At 45.5% G+C, this 20,218-nt stretch overlaps 1 protein-coding gene across 1 annotated transcript in view; it reads left to right on the forward strand.

Annotated features, from left to right (window-relative positions):
* The window catches only part of TEX11 (testis expressed 11), a 358,563-nt gene that overhangs the window by 26,122 nt on the left and 312,223 nt on the right, over window positions 1-20,218 (forward strand). Inside the window, exons 5-7 of the mRNA XM_088444985.1 lie at window positions 266-346; window positions 436-555; window positions 803-883. Of these exons, the coding sequence (XP_088301111.1) occupies window positions 266-346; window positions 436-555; window positions 803-883 (282 nt within the window). The remainder of the gene's footprint in view (window positions 1-265; window positions 347-435; window positions 556-802; window positions 884-20,218) is intronic.

The raw sequence follows: 20,218 nt of genomic DNA on the forward strand, positions 1-20,218 counted from the left end.
GGATAATCCGCTAGGTTGGGTCTGACTCTAGCATGATTATTTGGAATATATATTTACTAGTTTAATGCTCTTATGCATATTGCACTCAGAATAAATCAGCAAGTGACATACTGCATAAAACTGAGAATACGTCATATCACATGGGTGTCCCAAATTCCTGATTAAATAAAAAATCACAGGACTGCCACTATAGTAATTATTAGAATGTAAGGTAAAATTAAATAGCGCTTAAAATATTAAGAGGCGGTTTTCCATTACAATCCAGATGGCCATGAAGACTGGAAAAGGCTGGACAGATGTTGGGAAGCCTGAACTTGCAAATGGATTTCTTGAAACTGCATTAAATGTAAGTGAAATATGTATTAGCTGCTAATGGTTTGCTTTTTAGTCTGGGCTGTGACTCAGCATGTGCTCTGTCCACCATGTCTCTTTTAGAGTCTGGAGAAGCTGTATTCCATGATGACTCAGAGGAATACTCAACAGGCTGATGTGAACATGCACAAAGTCTATGTGGAAAAGGATCTGTTTAAAGTGCTGACATTCCAGGCAGAAGCTGTAAGTCACATGTTCATAACACTATGGGTATATTTACTAAAGTGCAGGTTTTTAAAAGTAGAGATGTTGCCCATAGCAACCAATAGCGTCTAATATTTCTGTAGAAAACACAACTTTTTCTTACTATCATTTACTACAGGATAGTAAAACTACTTTGCACAGACTAAAGTATAAGTGTAACAGAACGAAACTGAATTTTGCAGGTGAACATAGAATTTAAGTAAAACTTTTCTGTACCTTTTTCCAGGCTGTGGCTCAGAAAGATTTTGAAACGGCTTCAGTTAGAATTCAGAGATGCAAAGACATGTTGTTGAGACAACCAAGAGAGGTGGGAATTTTGGCTGTATCTTGATTTGTTGTTACTTTATTATGATATCTTCACCACATTTAATTAAGTGCTGTAAATAATTCACAGCTCCATCTTCTGGTTCTATTCTTTCTATCCTTCACTGCTTTTAGTAGGTAGTAGTCGACCATTGGTGGTTAGCAACCATCAATGGTTTTGCAATCGATAGTGGAGATCCAATTTTTTTCCGTGATTGATGGCAGAAGTGCAGTAATGTTTTTTGTTTAGCCGGTGTAGGGGGTTTATCCCACAAACCCCTTACCCTGTTTGGCCTGTCACCCTTGTGCAGCACAAGCAGATATGTCCCGTCAATGGTTTCATGCCATCGATGTATGCATATTAACTCCACTTAAATATACAAAAGAGGTTGATAGTCACTCATTTGAATGCGGTTTTTTTTCATACATTTTTTTATTTGAGGCATTACAGTACACATAAATATGAAGTACTGAGCAATAAAACAATGTAGATACAATATTGGAAAAGAAGAAATTGTGATGCAATAAATTTGCTAACCATTTCTAGTAATATAACAATATTAACAGATAAACAGCAAGAAGTTAAGATCCCATTTATTTGAATGCATGTTTGCAGTTGTGAATGTATGTGGAGCTGACTTGTTTGTTCATTTATATAATGCCTTAAAGCAGCACCACTCATTGGCCATGCATGAAACATTTTTATTAACCAGAAATATACAAAATTATCCAATGCGCTGTTATTTAAAGCAGCCAGTAGGGGTTGTCAGCCCCAACAAAATATAGAATATGTAATAGGTGTATACTGGCGCTAGATTAAGTTATTGTATATAATTAAAACACGGATATGTGTGCAATTTAAATCACATTTATTTCATCACAATACTGTTAAACATTAAACATGCTAAGAAATAAAACATAAAATATCCCTATATCTTAGGAGCATGAAATCCAATGTCCAATGAAATCACTATTGGGGGACTGTTTGGACCAATAGCGATTTCATTGGACATTGGATTTCATGCTTCTAAGATATAGGGATATTTTATGTTTTATTTATTAGCATGTTTAATGTTTAACAGTATTGTGATGAAATAAATGTGATTTAAATTGCACACATATCCGTGTTTTAATTATATACAACAACTTAATCTAGCGCCAGTATACACCTATTACATTTTCATTAACCACTTAACTGGCTAATAATTTTTCCAAAAATCCCCACAAAATTTTTTTTTTTTTTTTTTTTATTATAAAATTATGTAAATAAGAACTGTTTAAACCTGATTCAATTTGATTGTTTTTAACAAAAATGTCAAATTAAATAGCTATAATTTACATAATGTGATAATTTTGGGGCCATTTTAGAATTATTTTTTTTTATAGTTTAAAAACAATAAAAAAATTTTTTTAGCAGAGGTGATGGTTGGGACGGATAGATAAAATATATATATATATATATATATATATATATATATATATATATATCTATATCTGGATCCTACCTGGCAGTTGTTGTGTTTGTCTTTACAATTGGGCTGTGTCTCTTGAAGAAGGTCATGTACTGTGACCGAAACGTCGAGGAGCCATGCTATGATTAAGATTAAAAACGTGAATACTTCTTTTAAAGCCTGGTGAGTGCTCCCTTTTTTTCAAATCTATATATATACACATATATGTATAAATAGAGATCTAGATAGCTATATTGGTCAGGGCGAGCTGAATGTAGAACTACATGTGCCAGGCCTGGTCTCCGGCAAGTGCACAGCGTGTACCAGGGCCGTAACTAGGGTAGTGCGACCAGGGGGGCAGCGGTCTCTGTTTGGGCTTGTCAATTTTCCTGGTTATTATCATTCTCACTTGTAGCTTCCTCTTCTTTTATCCCCAGCATCTCCTGGCCTTCCATATCTCTTCATGGCCCTTACCCGTGAGGCCATGGCCCTTTTTCAGGTGCAGTATCTTTTGTCCCTATTTAAAAATTAGGGGGGGGGGGGCGCCAATGCTCTCTCTGGCACAGGGCACCAAAAAGTCTAGTTACGGCTCTAGCGTGTACACTTGGGAAATCTGGCTTTTCTGCAGTAGCTGCACTACTAGGCGGAACACCATTGCCATACTGCTCCCCCCTCACTGACATTGAGCCAGGCATTGCGCAGCAGGTACTGGGTGTCCTCCAGGCAGCTGCGGTTGTTCTGCGGCCCCAGGCACACCTCAGTGACGGCCAGCAGCTGCTCGCTATCCGTCCGCAGGTACAGGCTGTAGAAGAGTAGCTTGAGGCGGCTACCCTCGGTCACCTGCAACTCCCCGTTCTCTGATAGCTGGGTGTCCGGGTATGTGCTCTCTAGCCTGAAGCCCAGGATGAGGGGCAGCTGCTTTTGGCCCAGGGAGGGGGAGCCGGTCTGAGAGGCACACAGCCCCGAGGTGAGGAGGAACAGTAGGATAAGGAGGCCCGGAGGCCACTGGGGGAAGGCTGGATTGACTGGCGGCTGCTCTTCTCTGCAGCCACCGGGTATAGACTGTGGACAGTGGTTCCTTTGCCTTCATTACCCCGGCGGCTGCAGAGAAGAGCTGCCACCGGTTCTACACTGAAGAAAGCGGCTCCTTTGCCTTCATTACCTTGGTGGCTGCAGACAAGAGCAGCCACCAGGCAGGGGCGGATTGGGACGCCGGGCCGTTTCCCGCTGGGCCGGTCCCTTTGTTCCCCTTTTGTGGCCGCTACCCTTTGCTCACCCCTGCACCGCTGGCCGGGCTGCCGCGATCGGATCGGGCACCTCACAGAAGTAAAGAAAAAAAATGGCCGACGGGGGAGCTGCTGCGCATGCCCAACTGCAGCAGCTCCTCCCATAGGCCATTGCGGAGTCCGTCAGTAATCACTGACGGCTCCGCTTGCAGCCCGCCCTCTCTCCGGCTTGTACATCAGCTGCTCTCCTCTCTCTGGCGGCTACATCAGCGCGCCCCCCTCTCCGGCATTTGCATCAGCCCACCCCCCTCTCCGGCATTTGCATCAGCCCGCCCCCCTCTCCGGCGTCTACAGCAGCAGCAGCAGCTGTCCCCTGCACAGTGCAGAACACACAGAGCACAGGGTCAGGAGGAGCCGCCATTCTGCCAATAAGTAAGTAAACTAAACTTTTTGTGTATATATATATATATATGTGTGTGTGTGAAAATCTACCTGCCTGTTTATGATAGGCTCAGCTACTGTGGCAAGAAAAGTAGTGTGTGTATATATATATATATATATATATATAAACACATACTACTTTTCTTGACACAGCAGCTAAGCTATTATATACTATATTAAAAAAAAATATATATATCTATATATATGATTATATATATATATATATATATACATACATACATATATATACATATAAATACACACACACGTCCAGTGCCGCCCAGCCATTTGCTATATATATATATACATATATATATATATATATATATACACATATACATACACACACACACACATGGCCCCCCTCCACAGACCCCGCCCCCTCAACAGACCCGCCCCCATTAGGGCTGCTACCGGAAATTTCCCGGGCTGGTTTTCGATCCCAATCCGCCCCTGCCACCAGGTCTACACTGGGGACAGCAGTTTACATTACCCTGGTGGCTGCAAAGAAGAGCAGCCGCCGGGTATACACCAGGTACAGCTGCTCCTCTGCCTTCATTACCCAATTAGAATACTAATTTCACTTAAAAGTAATGTTTAAAGTATACATATGATGGAGCTGCGGAGTAAGCTGCTTGTTATCCTATCCCACAGTACGATCTTCATATTACGATCTTCACACGTCTGCATTTTTCCAACCATCCCCTCACCAAATGCTGACAGCCTGTCACTCACTTTGCGATGGATCTCTGTGCGTCCATAATCGCATACATGCAGTTTGGCTTATACGTATGGACGATGGCAAACAATCACTTGCTCTGCATCCGTTATCGCCATTGCGTCCTCTGCTGAATCAGGCCCTGAATTAATTAAAAAATAAAACAGCGTTAACAGTTAGATATTTATGGTGCAGTCGCAGGACATAAAATATACAAAGTAAGATATTAATAAACCATTGTAAAAGCATTTTTAAAAGTGTTAGTTGTTAATGATAATGTGAAAGTACATAAGATCTGCACATTTACTATTGTAACTTACTCTATTAGTAACCAATATTATTTAAGCAATAGTGTATTTACTGTGAGTCATCTTTATTAAGAAATGTGGCATATGCTACACTCTAAATTGTAAATTAGTAGTACTTTACGCTAATTGGGTATAGGTATGTCTGACCCAGGGCCGTAACTAGGGTGGTGCGACATGTGCCATGGCACAGCGCACTGCAAGGCAGGGGGCGCCGATCGGGCCTGTCCATTTAAAAATTTCTGTTTATAATCATTCAAACGTGTAGCTTCCTTTTCTTTTATCTCCAACATCTCCTGACCATCCCTATTTCCACCCTGGCCAACTCCCCCTCCATCTGCCCACCTCCCCAAACACCTTCAGTCACATCCTCTTTTAGTTAACACAGACATTTCAAAACACTGTCATACCTGGGACTCAAACATATCACCTCTCATATGGCTGTATGGGGAAGCAATCGGGAAGCCGACTGCCTAAATACCGGCAGCCGGCTTCCCGACTGTCATATCCCGGCAAGGGTGAAATGCCTTTCCCAGATGCCGGGAGACCGGTGCCCGGCATCCCGATCGTAGGGATGCCGGGCGCCGCGGGGGGGAGGGTTAGGTTTAGGGCTCCCGGGGGGAACTTAGGGTTAGGCACCCCCCCGGGAGGGTTATGGTTAGGCTAGGGGGAGGGAGGGTTAGGGTTAGGCACCCCTGGGGGGGGACTTAGGGTTAGGCACCCCCCCGGGGGACTTAGGTTTAGGCAGCGGGGAAGGTGGTGGTTAAGGTTAGGCACTTAGAGGGGGGATTAGGGTTAGGCACTTGGGGGGGAAGTTAGGGTTAGGCACCCATAAGGAGGGTTAGGGTTAGAAGGGTTAGGTTAGGTTACTAGATACTTACCTATCCTATCCAGTGCGCATGTGCACTGGGCCATCATCGACCCGCTTGCGAGCGCTCAGCGCTCGCGAGCTGGTCTGAATCAGGCCCACTGTCAGCTAACTTCCACTGGTCCCTCACCATGGACCAGTCTCTGCAGGGTAACTGGCAGAGGGCTTTAGCTTTGAGACACTGGACTCAATCCACAATAGTAGTAGAACGGAACAGTGTTTTGCGCTGTTTTGTTGGTCACAGGATACAAGTAGATTAGTTGTCTTAAAGTGTTTATTGCTCAAAAGTCTTGAAAAAGACTAATTCACGTTGCTAAATGTGCAAGGGACCATTCACAGCATACAGATGTTACCTCTCAGAGTCAGAAAATATCTACACTTTTGTGCACGCAGCCCCTTTTTATCCTGTTCTTACACACAGTACAACAGGGAGTAAACCCACCATGTGTCCCTTAACCTATCAAACTATCTCACAAAATGTAAATAAATAAATCTTACATATCAAAGGAGCTAAGTAAGGGGGTCATTCAGACCCGCTCGCGAGCGCAGGACGCTCGCAAGCGGGTCGATGTTCCCCCACTGCGCATGCGCACGACGGAGGGAGCTCCGTCGTGCGCATGCACGAGACCCAGCGTGCGACGAGGAATACGTCGCTCGGGGTTTCGCACCAAAGGGGGCGTGCTGTCGATGTTGATTGACAGCACGCCCCCTTTGGTGGGCGTGCCGGGGGCGTGCCTGCCAGACAGAGGCGTTCCCATGGGAACGCCTACCGTCTGAAGCCGGCCCCACTGACATCACTAGTGATGTCAGTGGGAGTGATTTTGGCTCTGATAGAGCCAAAATCACTCCAGGGCTTGCGGCAGCGAGACCCTACCGCAGGGTCTCCGTCGCAAGCCCGATGGTCGTGATGGTCTTTTCATGGAGGAGGGCCCTGATTCAGAGCGAGCGCTCTGGTCAGAGCGTTCGGCTCTGAATCAGGCCCTAAGTTTCCTCCTTTCTTTCATACATATATTACTCGAACCAGTTTATCTTTCCTAAAATACAAACTGATTTAGCATATAACTATCTCTTAACGTGTAAATACAACTCACATTTGACAGGAACTGATTACTTGCATTCATTCTTTCAAATATCTATGTTTCTTCCTCAGGGTCCATGTAGGTGGGACTTGGAGGACTGGACACCAACAGCAAAGCTTTTTCAATCCCAGGATTCTCCCTATACTCAGTTTCGTTTGATGTAAGGCAGGAGCTGGATCACTGTGTTAACAGTGGGGCTGCTATTAAGCAGCCTAAGCGTATTTTTATGATTTAACTTTCTTTTAATCTCTTTTAGTTCAAGAGCAGCAGTGCGAGACAGTCCTTTGAACATCTGCACTGCTGCTTCATCACCCCTCTGCGGCGCCGTGACACCAGCCCTCGGCTAGTTTCTCCCGGCGGGGCTCTTAGAGGGACTTAGCTAGCGAGGCTCCCCGGAACCCAGACTGCAGCCGGGACTCAAGGGGACAGGTCAGGCGGATCCCCGCTTGCTTTTACCCTCTTTCAGGTACTGATTGCACTAAATGGGAAGTTCCCCCTGCAGTAGATTCCCACATGACACATCTAGTTAAGAATGCTACCTTACCTATCCATACTGCAACCTCCTTAAAGGAGACTACGGATAGAAGAATTTAAGTTTTTCTCAAATCTATATACTCTCTTACCGGAGTGATTACTTGTCCTGCTAGGGCTATGGCCTGGGTGGCAAAAGCCACTGCGAGTTGGGCAGAGGCCCTAGAAGATACATTTCCGTCTGATGCTTCCAGGGAACAGTTGTCCTACATGTCTCACATAGAGATGCAGCCTCCTATTTAGGGGAAGCACCTATGAATACTCCCCAGAAATTCTTCACCGCCATCTACAGGTAACCATTGCCTTTCTATAAACGCACGGTTGGCTGATCAAGTGGAAAAGTCTTCCTTGCCAACTCAAAGAATGGTACATCTGGGAGCCCTCCTAGACTCTCAGGTTTCAGGGAATCTTCCTAACAGCAAACAAAATCTCAGTATTACAGCACCGGGTGCGCAGACTACTACACAGTCGCTGAGTGTCAATTTGCTCTGCAATGCAGACCCTAGGATCCATGGTGTCCACCTTTAACATGGTGGAGTTTGCTCAGTTTCACTCCAGGCCCCTAAAACACCTGATTCTCTACAGGTTGAACGGGCTTCCCCATCTGCTCAGATCCCAGATGATGGACCTCTCCCCTGAGGTTCATCTATCCCTAGCCTGGTGGCTACAGAAGTCCCAGCTGAACAAGGGCCATCCCTTTCGCATCCTGGACTGGGTACTCCTAAGCACCGACACAAGTCTCTGCGGGTAGGGCGCAGTGGCTGGTCAGCACTCCTTTCAAGGATGCTGGACTCCAGCCAAGACAATCTTGCCTATCAATGTATGTCCTGGAACTCCAAACCATCTACAGAGCTCTCATCTTGGCTCAGGATATTCTTCACGACAGGCCAGTACAAGTGCAGTCCGACAACGCCATGGCAGTGGCCTACCTCAATCACCAAGGAGACACTCGAAGTCAGACAGCGATGGCAGAAGTGTCCCGCATTATCACATGGGCCGAACACCATCTCCCAGCCATTTCCGCAGTGTTAAACCCAGGAATTCTCAATTGGAAAGTGGATTTTCTCAGCCGTCATGATGTGCTCGCAGGGGAGTGGTCTCTACATCCAGATGTCTTTCAGCTCCTGATGGACATATGGGGTCTACCAGATGTGGACCTCATGGCCTCATGACACAACCACAAATTTCCAGTGTATGGAGCTCGAACAAGGGACCCCAACACTTTGTGGATGCATTATCCATGAAGTGGACCTTCCGTTTGGGATACCTCTTCCCTCCAGTCTCCCTTCTTCCTCTGGGTTCTTCGGAAGTTCAAACAGGAAGGAGGCACAGTCCTGTTGGTGGCTCTGGCTTTTCCCAGATGCCATTAGTACTCTGATCTGCAAAGTGTCACCATAGATGCTCCTCTTCAACTTCTTCAACCAGACCTGTTTTCTCGGGGTCCCTGTCTACATCCGGACCTGGCCCGTCTGTCTTTAACGGCTTGGCTCTTGAGACATCCATCCCTCCTAAGGTCTAAGGGATTTTCTAGCTATGTGGTCCAGACCATGATCAGAGCACGTAAACCGGCCTCTGCCACGATTTCTTACCGGGTATGGCATACATATTTCCAGTGGTGTGCCCCTAGAAACTATTACCCTCAAGTTTTTAAAGTTTCTAGAATACTTGCCTTTCTTCAGGCTGAACTAGATCTTGGACTCTGCCTAGCATCTCTGAAAGTGCCCATCTCTGCTCTCTCCATCTGGTTTCAGCGCAGAATTGCTCCTCTACTGGATGTTCACACCTTCCTACAAGGTGTTCTACGTATACAAACCCCCATTTGTCCCTCCTGTGGCTCCGTGGGATTTTTCAGTGGTTCACAATGCACTTCAGGAACCTCCATTCGAACCCCTGAATTGGTAGATATCAAGTGGCTCACTGCAAAGACTATGTTTCTTCTGGTTATAGCATCTGCCTATAGGATATCGGATTTCGGGGCGCTTTCATGTCGCTCCCCCTTTTTGATCTTTCATCAAGACAGGGCTGTTCTTAGAACGCGCCCTGGCTTCCTTCTCAAGGTGGTTTCTCATTTCCACCTTAATAAGGAAATTGTTATTCCAGCTTGGGCTTGTTAACAAAACTGAGTTGCCCCCAGGCTGTGGGTGGGGTATAGGGGGAAGGACCGGAGCATCATGGGATTGAAAAGCTTTGCTGTTGGTGTCCAGTCCTCCAAGGCCCACCTGCACCCCATTGTCTCCCTGTGGACCCTATGGACTTCGAAGAAAGATTTAACAAGGGTAAGTTTTACCATAACTCTCCTTATCAAACTAGTTTGTCTTTCCTAAACACAATCTGATTTACACCTTCTTAGAGAACCTCCACAACACAGGAATACCCCTTGGAGCACATTTGAAAGAAAGTGTTTTACACAAAGGTTTGGTCATTGCATTTCACACTAAGGGGCCTATTCATCATCACTTAATTTTTACAAAAGCAGGTGAAAATTAACATTTTCACCAGCAATTGTAAAAATTAAGTTATCGGGCCATTCATCAAGAGGGTAAAGCAAGATATATCACAGATATCTCCTGCTTACCTTCCTCTGGCGGAATGACCCGCTGTCCCCATACACTAGTATCACAGATATCTCCTGCTTACCTTCCTCTGGCGGAATGGCCCGCTGTCCCCATGCACTAGTATCACAGATATCTCCTGCTTACCTTCCTCTGGCGGAATGACCCGCTGTCCCCATACACTAGTATCACAGATATTTCCTGTTTACCTTCCTCTGGCGGAATGGCCCGCTGTCCCCATGCACTAGTATGGGGACAGAATTCATCAAGCTCCGAAAATATAATATTTTTGGAGCTTGAGTGAGGGAGCATTCTCCATCTTCAGATGGCGAGTGCTCAAACTCCGGTCTCGGGCTATGAAGAGGGTTCCTTTCGAATCCCTCCGCCCCTATCCGGCTTTTTCCACCAGACATCAGGGCTCTTGTGCGCATGCGTGACCTCTAGGTCATGCATGAGCACTAGCGTCACTGCCCCTAAAGGAGCAGTGAAAATATTCACTGCTCTGAAAGCAGCAGTGATACACTTCGGGGAGACAGCTGATTTTCGGATCAGCTGTCTCTGCGCCGGAGCATTGATGAATTGCTCCTGCGTTCGCATTTAATTAGAATGTTAATTAACATCATGAATAGACTCCTTTACCTTATCTAGGTCAGAATAATTACCATACCAATTACTATATTAGAATGTCCTAGGAACAATTGGTTTCCAAAATGTCAGTTTTGAAACCTTCCTGTAAGTGCATAGTCCATACATTAAAACATGCGTTCCAATAATTCTAGAACTGCGCACAGCGCATTAAAAATATCTGCAATACATTATTAAATATATATTTACAGTACATGTAATTTGATAGTTCATATGACATTGGCACTGTAGCACAAGGGATTTACCCTCTCAGTGCCACAGCCACCATCTTGACCATGTGGGGGAGCGGGGTGAGCTGGCTCAGGACTGACACCAGGCCACAAATAACAAATGAAATGTAGTAAAATGGTAGAACAAGGCAATTATCATCACCACATAAATCATCATGCTACTTAAATATAATAACATAAAATATTTATATTTATCCAGTCTTTCTGTAATTAATCCAATTTCTCTTAGATTTACCATACGCATTGGAGTAGAAGTGAATATATTTATTAGAAATCATTTAGTAATATAGTTTTAAAAAAGCTCGTAAGCAGAGGACAGTGGGTTCCAGTAGAATGATAATGCTTTGTTAGTCTTCTTAATTTTATATATTCTTTAGTATCATAGGCACCGGAAAGGGGGGGGGGGAGGCAAGGGGGCAGCTCACCTCCCCCAAACATTTGAGAGGCGCCAGTATGTGTACTAGGTCATAGGGAGCAGGGTTACTACTGGGCCGGTCACAGAGACATTCCATTTCCATCTGCTCCATCTCCTCCCTCCCCACAGCCTTTCTGTACCCGCCTCCTCCCCAATCCACCTAACTCTGACTCCTACAGTGGCTAGTAACTGTGGGCTGGCTCCTCCTCTGGGACCAGCTTTGCGCCCTTCTCCCCTCCTACCTCACATATTTCTTCACTGTTCCCCCTCAGCTTCCCATTCATACTTTCACTCTCTCCCCTTGGACCCAACAACCCCTCCATTCGCGGCACCCCTGATCTGCCTTACTCACGCCAACCCCGACCCACCCACATATATATATATATATATATATATATATACATATTATAAGGACACAGTCGTGCCCTTATATTAAGGCTGCATCTAAAATAACGGATTTCTCCATAGAGAATTCTGAAGGGGGGGCAGGATGTTCAAGGGGCTACACCTCAAAAGCTATAGGAGGTATGGATCTGAAATTTGGCATGGCCGGGTAGAACTGTCACTGGATGCTGCATGCCAATTTCAGGGCATAAACATAAAAAATGAGGACATGGGAGTAATCTAAATCTCCAACTGTCACATTTTTCTGACATTCTCAATTAGGACAACTTTTCTGCTATAGTCTATGGGTTTTTTTGGGAAGGCAAAACTCAGGGTAGGGGTGGAATTTAGGCTTGGGGTTTGTTTTATTAGGTAGCTATTGTGCCAGGGTACGTGCTTTTGGGGCTCAGGTAAATTAGAAAGTGACAGTTTTTAAACTAGTACCTCAAGAATGCGCCATTATAAAGATAGGACTTTTCAAGTGGTTGCACAGCCGCAGCAAGATGGGCGTCGGCGGTAGCGGGCAAAGCAGCGGCGGGGACTCGGATGCGGCGGAGGGACCTCAGCAGCAGCGGTGGGCGGCGGGTCTCGGTTGTTGGTGGGGGATGCGAATGTTGGCGGTGTCGCGGGTGTTGGTGGCAGAGGGTCCGGCGGTGGAGGGTCCAGCGGCAGTGAGGGCGTTGGTGGCGGGCCTGGACTGGAGAGGATTCAGACCCCCCAGCCATTATGCCGAATACGGCAGCGGCGCCCATTTAAAAAATGGCGCCTCAGCGCTATTTTTGAAATTCAAAAATGGCCGCCGCTAGCCAATCACGCCTCGCGGTGGCCATCTTTGAATTTAAAATGAGCGCCGCTTCAGTACTCGGCAGAATGTTTGGCGGGGACTAGATCCTCTTAGATCCAGGCCAGCCGCTGACACCCGAACAGGCGCCGGTCCCGCAGCTGCTGCCGCCGATGACGTCACGAGCCGTGATTGGCTTGCTGCGGCCATCTTTGATTTTCAAAATGGCTGCCACGAACCAATCACGAATCATGACGTCATTGGAGGCGGCAGCACCACTAGGTGCAGTCGTCGAAGCCCTGGTGGGTTGGTGCCGCCAGGCGAATACGCCGAGGCCCTGGCGGGTTGGCATCCACCAGGCAAAGACGCTGAAACCCTGGCAGGTTGGCGCCCGCCAGGCGAAAATGCCAAAGCCCTAGCGGACTGGCGCCCGCCAGGCGAGGATGCCTAAGTCCTGGGGTGGCGGCGGCCGTCCCCCAGGTGAAGACCTGTAAAATAAAATATTACAATATTAAAGTGTGTTGTGTTATTTTAATATTTTTATTACAGGTGGACTACAGGTGGCAGTGGGCCCTAATGCCCAACATGCTGGTACTTGTGGTTTTTCAAGTGCAAGCATGCAGGGAGACATGCTGGGACCTATAGTAAATATATATAAATATTCTTTCAAATGCACCACACAACACAATCAACCCAGCACCCACTGCCCAGGGGTGCTGGGGATAGCCCAGGGCGTTCAACCTGGGCCTGGGGTGTCCTGAGGAGGGGGACCCCTTTATTGGGGGGGGGTCCCAGCTCCTCAGGGATCCCCGGCCTGGACTGACTAGCGGTCAGGGTTGATGCTGCGGCTGGGGGGCCCGGTGAAAGGGCTCCCCTGGCTATGGCATCAGCCTCCCGTTAGAAATAGTCCAGTGCTGGTCCTGGAGAATACAGGGGAACCCTACTCATTTTTTCCCACTGTATTTCCAGAACCAGGCCCGGATCAGAGCCCAGTGCTGGTTGCATAACTTACGGGGGACCCCTACGTCATTTGTCCCCCGTATTTTGGCAACCAGGGCTGGTACTGACTAGCCCTGTGCTGGTTGTGCTTAAATATGGGGGAACCCTATGTCATTTGTTCCCTGCATGTACCACTAACAACATTATTAATATCATATTATAATGTGTTACGCTCACACATATCACTTTGGACATAGGGATACTTCGACTTCACTCCACTCTACAGCTACTTTTTTTTCCTGTTTTGAGCAAAACATTATTGTTTTACAGAGAACAAACACTGCTATGCTGGTCTTTGTTTTTTGTTTTTTTTGTCTTTACTGGCTTTTTCCTTCTGCCACTTAACGATTCTTTTCTGCAAGATAATGCTGAGGCTCTTGTGTTCACAGACACATGGGCCCCTGTGTCCAGGGGGGCCCAACCACTACACACCCTGCACCCAATTAAATATACTCACCTCTCTGTCGACCCAGTGCTGGCTGCAGTGCTGCAGAAATCACTGGGAATATGGTCACTGCGGCCAATTCCCCGGTGATTCGTACATGCGCAGTAGAAATGTTCCTGGAGACCTGCACATGCGCAGTAGGCTCTGGCACAATACCAGAGTCTACTGTGCCGCCAGAGAGGAGGGGACCCTATTGGAGCCTACACACGGCGCCCTCTCCTCTCTTGAAGCACCTCTGCATGAGACCTATCTGGAGATAGATACTGATATTTATATTATTTATATATACAATTTATATAGATATTCTTACTAGCGACTCGCCCTGGTTTCACACCAAAGCAATTTCATCTCGCCATAGCCCCCTGCATCTCATAACACCTATGCAATATTACTACTGTCCCCTGCATCTCACCACTGACTCCTGCTTCTCACTTCTGTCCCCTGCATCTCACCAGTGTCATCACAACCCCAACTGCTGCAACCCTGCCACTGGGATGTGCTGGGAAGAGCTGGAGGTTTATGAATTAGAGATTTGTATTGTAGCTACCATAAGCATTATCAACAGCATGTCCCAGGGGCTGGGGGACCTGTGCATATTTCCACAGCCTCCATGCGCACCCCTCCCCAGCTGCCGAACATGGTGATTGTCCTCTTTGCACAATGTACCCTGCATTTCCTGGGCTTCCTCTTGAGCTTCCTCGCCGTGGTGCCCCTGTCCAAGAACAGCGCTTACTTCCATGGGAGGTGCCTCCTGTTCACGGAGGGTGTGTGGCTGAACACCACGCTGGAGAGGGAACACTTCACGATGGAGGAGTGGTGGTTGGAGGCTGCTTACAGGTTCAGCGTAGGGATGGGCATCGGAATCTGATATTTACTAACCATTAATGTTTTTGTTTCGATGGTAGTATATTTACCATTTGATGGTAGTGGTCCGATGTTTGTCACTATCAAATGGAAATCATTTGATGGCGTTCTGATGCTCTTTTGCTTTTGTTTTTTAAATTCCTGATAGCTATGCCTTCCCTGGCTACTTCCTGGCTACTGTGTCTGCATCAGGGCATGGGTTCTTTGAGGCTGTCTCTCACCCTCTGCCTCAGACGTGACCCTGCTCAGTCCCTGACTCCTCCCTGTCACGGCCAGGGTATTTCAGCATGGCGCTAGGCGGGTGTTACCTGTGAGGTCGTTGTGGCGCGGGCTGTCTGGTGGTGGAGCTGGTGTCTGGCGGGGGGCTTTGGCTACGTGCGTTGTTGTGCGGGCCTGTTGTCACTCTGCGCTGGTGAGGCCTGGCGGCGTCTCCGTTCCGTTTGGCATAGGCGCCGCCATCTTGCCTTCTGGCCATGTGATGCGGCTGGCCAATCTTGGTGAGTCACATGTTCCCTCCAGCCAGTAACAGCACGGCATGGGGTATTTAGGAAGGGTCAGTGCCTTCCTTCTTTGCCAGTGCAACGTGTATCAGCCTAGCTGAGAGGGAGTTCTCTGTGCTTTCCTGTTCCTGTGAATTCGCTGTCTGCCAGTCTGCCTGTCAGCTCCTAGCTCCCACTGGATTACCCCGCTTCCTCCATCACCCTTGCCCATACCTGAGTGCCTGAGCCTGCTGACATCCTGCGCTTCAGTTCACTACCTGTATACCTGGCTTGTTTATTTTCAGCTCACTACCTGCAAACCTGGCTTGATTATTTTCAGTTTCACTACCTGCACACCTGGACAGCTCTAATTGTTTCTACTTGGACATTAACCCTTTTACTCCCACCACAGAACTCTTGTGCACATTTATATATTCCTGGACTTTTATTTACTGCCACATTATATGTCTACTCAAGCACTTATTAAAAATTCTAGTTTTATTTTCAAATCTGCTTCTGTGATCGCTCCTGCTACCACCCCGGGTCCACAAACAACCCAGAACATCACACTCCCTTCTCTAGGCTGCTGCTAAGCTTTCACTGTCTCTTGCCGTTTCAGCTCCTGGGCAGCTCCTATACAGCAGCTTGGTGTAAGTTTTTTACTGTGACTTTGCTTCACTAAAATCTTCACTTCTCAGCTCGTTTTTGTCACAAATTAATGGTTCATACACCTAAACCTTCCTCAACCAATGCTGTATAGAATAGTGATAGCACCATCAAAATCCGTCCAGTGGTTCAAGAGATAAGCTTAAACAAACAGACAGACCCTTAAACCGGGGACTATAGGACAAAACGCGTTGAGGCCAGCGGACCCAGGCTCTCTAGTTGTGGACATTTATATCTAATGGAGCATACACACGGTCAGATGTGTTAGATGAATGATTGAACGATTTGACCAACAATTTGAACAATTTTGCAAACGATTTGAACTACGAACGATTTTTGACTGCATTAAAATGACTGAAATCGTCCAAAACTGACTGCAAACACATCAGATGTCAGATATCGTTATCTGACCATCGGGAAAACGCATCGTTCATCGTTCAGACATGTCAGATTTTCCTTCAGATATGAACGACTGAACGATTTTTGAAATCGTTATAGTTCAGATCTGAAGAAAAATCTGACCGTGTGTATGCTCCATAAGAGGACTGGGTTACCACTCTAAAAGATAAGCACACCTTTTTTCTTATTTCCATTTTGTATGTTTCCTAAGTTGTCTCCCTATGTTGTTGTATCCAAATAAAACCCGTGTTAAAAATGTACTGACGGGAGATCATTTGTATTTCATTTGAAGCTCGTGCACACTCATCTTTTCACGTTTCTGTGAATTACTAAAAACGGATACTAGGAGATCGTTGGAAAGACATACTACAACCTATAAATATAGCAGTATTTGGTACGCAGCCTTTAGTATATTTGCCATATTATATATAAAGGAAATACTACACTATATCATTCCTTTTCCTTATGGACTTGAATGAGCTCTTTTTAAAGGTGATCCAGCTGATGACATCTTGAGTTCATCTCATCTTGTGTGAACCTTGCAATTTGGAATTCAGATAAGCTTTGAAGTTTTCTCTTTTGGTACACACATTTGATTTGAGCACCAGTTGCCACTCTAATTAATATTATTACACTATCAGGCGCATGTCTTTTTAACCTCTATCCATATATATAGACATGTTTTTATTTTGTTTTTATTTTGTAGCTCTAGGCGACACATTTCTACCTAGACCGACTCCACCTGAAATATTCTCTGACTTCACAGCTCTGTTTAAATCCTGCTACATATTGCTGCCAGCTTGACTTCTCAGTCCCCAAATTGCCAGCAATTACATCTGGCGATCTGGAGGCCAAAATCACTGTTGAAACTGTGCAAATTTGCGTTTTATTAGTCCACTTTTATTTTCTATAATTTACCACACGAGTTTAGCATAAACATTAAATAGACACGCTATTAATAGCAAATTTTTAGATCCACAATAAAAAAAAAATCAAACATTATGTTTTTACCTTTGATCCTTACATTTTTCACTTTTTAGTATACCTCTAGATTTCTTTGCTCATTCTTTAGTTTCAAAAGTGTGGATCTATGCTTGCACTTGGCTTACCTGGTAAGGTGGGATGCGGTCAGGAGGTCAACACTCACTATGTCCACAGTGAGTATGTCGAACTGCCAGTGCAAAACTACTTCCAGCATTGTAACCGTGTTGGTGTTATAACTGTACTCACGCCTGTGTAACCGGCATGGTTATAATGTTGTAAGAAGTATTACACCCGTGTCAGGAACCCTGCCCGGCATCATCAGGTCGACATACTCACTGTTGACATAGTTAGTATTGACCTCCTGACCACATCCCACCTTACCAGGTAAGCCAAGTGCAAGCATGGACATAGTGAGGACACTGTGGACATAGTGAGTCTCCTGTACCAAACATGGTAAGGGTTACACTTAACACTCGTAGGGCAGGAGTCAGCAACCCCTTGGCACTCGTGCCACAAACTGAACAGTTTTAAGTGGCTCGCTGTAGGTTCTGAAGATTTACCAGCTAGGACTAATATGTAAGTACAAAACATAAATGTAGTCTTCAATATTTTGTAATAAAAAAGCAGTTTGTTTATTGTACACAGTTACAGATAGCAAACAATACCAATAAGCCTAAATCGACCGATTTACCTATAATATTGGTAGGTGTATTGGCCTTGCTTGCTGCCACCAACTCTTCAAAACCAAAGTGGCAGCACTCCGTCAACAAGTCCAAGAACAACTGTTGTCAATGATACATCCAACATTTCAGCATAGGCATGCCTGACCTGTTTCCTGCTGCCTCTACTTGCACTTAGTTTCAGGGGTGGATCAAGAAAGGAGTGGACCCATGTGCAGGCTCTGTACTCCCCCTTTCTTGCCAACATAAGTCCTCATTAGACTTTGGCACTTTGCCAGAGTACTGCACATGCACTGATCTCCTGGAAAATGGCGCTGGCACCATTTTTCCAGTGATTTCTGTAGTGCCAATGCGCAGAGCTCTAGAGACATGGTGCCTGCTTCATGTTCCTGGTTATATCCACTTGCACCATGTTCCTGGGAAATCTAGATCGTCAACAGAGAGGTAAATATTGTGAATGGGTACAGTATGTGCAGTGTGGGCCCTCCTGGACCCTGGGGTCCTGTGTGCACCACACACCCTGTAAGATATCAGGGTACCTTACCCCACAATAATCTATAGTCATAATATCATCTATAGTCTGATGTCGAGTAAACCACGACGCTACTTTGCATCGGCGCAATCCGATGCGCTAAACTGCGTATTCACAACACTCATACACTGATGCACATAACGCACACACATATAAATGTATATATACTTATATACACGGACGCTCATTTGTATATAGTTGGTATTTCAACACACAGATGCACATATGCGGATGCATATGTGCAAGATGGTTCCCACACATTATAGTTAATAACCAGTTTTATTAACGGTTTTACTGACTAATAATTATGATATAATATGTACTTAAACGAGATCTAAGGTTTAGAACATAGTGGACATGTCATGTTTGGTATCATACTAAATCCCTGTTTATTTGCAGACTTCCGTTCCTATCGGCAAAAGAGTCGCATCTTGCGTCCGCTAGTTATGGATGATAGGGAGTTATTGGATAGAAATGTTATAACATGCATGTAGTGTTGTAGCCAGTATTAACTAGTTGTTCTGCGGTAAACTACACAAAGTGACCGTTGGAGAACTGAGCCATGCCCCTGATGACACCATATGAATCTGTATACTGGGACCAGTGCGCATGCGTATGTATTGGCTTGTACTATTATTGATTGCTTTTTACGCTAATTGTTAAATCTTTCACCGTGTTACTTTTTCTTTACATAACTAACTTTTTGTGCTTTGGAACTACACAATTGGACTGGAAAGCAATTCTTTCTAAAGCGACTTGCAGCACTAAATAGCGACTAGCGACTATTAGGATTCAATAGATGGGGGCTCGTGCGTGAGGTCACATTACCGGACATTACTCAAAGCGACCGGATTTCGATCCCTCAACAAAGGGTGGACATGTCATATACTGGTAAGAACGCAATGTGTTTTATGCCTGTTTTGTACTCAGTGTTGTGAAATCAAATATCCATTTTTGGGTGATTTAAGGAGCGCTGATTAGAATCCAGGGACAAGAGAGAAAAGTTTGTTTGTTTTATTGTCACTTTTGCGCTGCAATAGGCGATTCGCAAATAGCGTATGCGTCTTCCCTGTATTGATGCCACATATTTAAACAATAGTTGTAATAGATAGTCTTGTATCACTTGTTAAAATCCTCTGAATAGGTATTGCCAATAGGGAAAGCATTTTTCTGCGCAGAAAACAAAGGTATATGAATGTGAAACGTATGCTTGTGATGTGATAAGGATAAGGAAAAAAAAAACGGAGAGAAGGTTTTTACTTTTTGAACTGTTGAAATTAGAAAGGGCCGGCTAAGGTGTCCAAGAGGCGGAGAGGGCAAGCTGGAGCAGTTATACACAGCAGGTATAGCTGGGCTAGAAACCGGAGGGTGTTTCTCGGTCAACTTTCAATTGTAATCGCAAAGTCCATTGATAGGTTAGCGTCTCTGGGCAATGCGATTGGACCGCATGTGATTGTGGAATTGGTTGTGGTGGAGGAAATCACTGGCAAGGCTAAGTGTTATTGGAATGCTTAGATGCTACCAGTGGAAAGTAACTCAAAGTAGGAAGCGGCAGACGAAGCTTGGTATAAATATGTCTGGAAAGCAGAAGTATAGCATAGGCTAGATTTTGTTTCCTTGTTGTGTAAAACTGGCAGAACACGCTTAGCGGTTGGGTTGCACACA

The sequence above is a fragment of the Taudactylus pleione genome, unplaced genomic scaffold (assembly GCF_031769625.1).
Source record: "Taudactylus pleione unplaced genomic scaffold, aTauple2 ptg000375l, whole genome shotgun sequence".
Classification (NCBI taxonomy): Eukaryota; Metazoa; Chordata; class Amphibia; order Anura; family Myobatrachidae; genus Taudactylus; species Taudactylus pleione.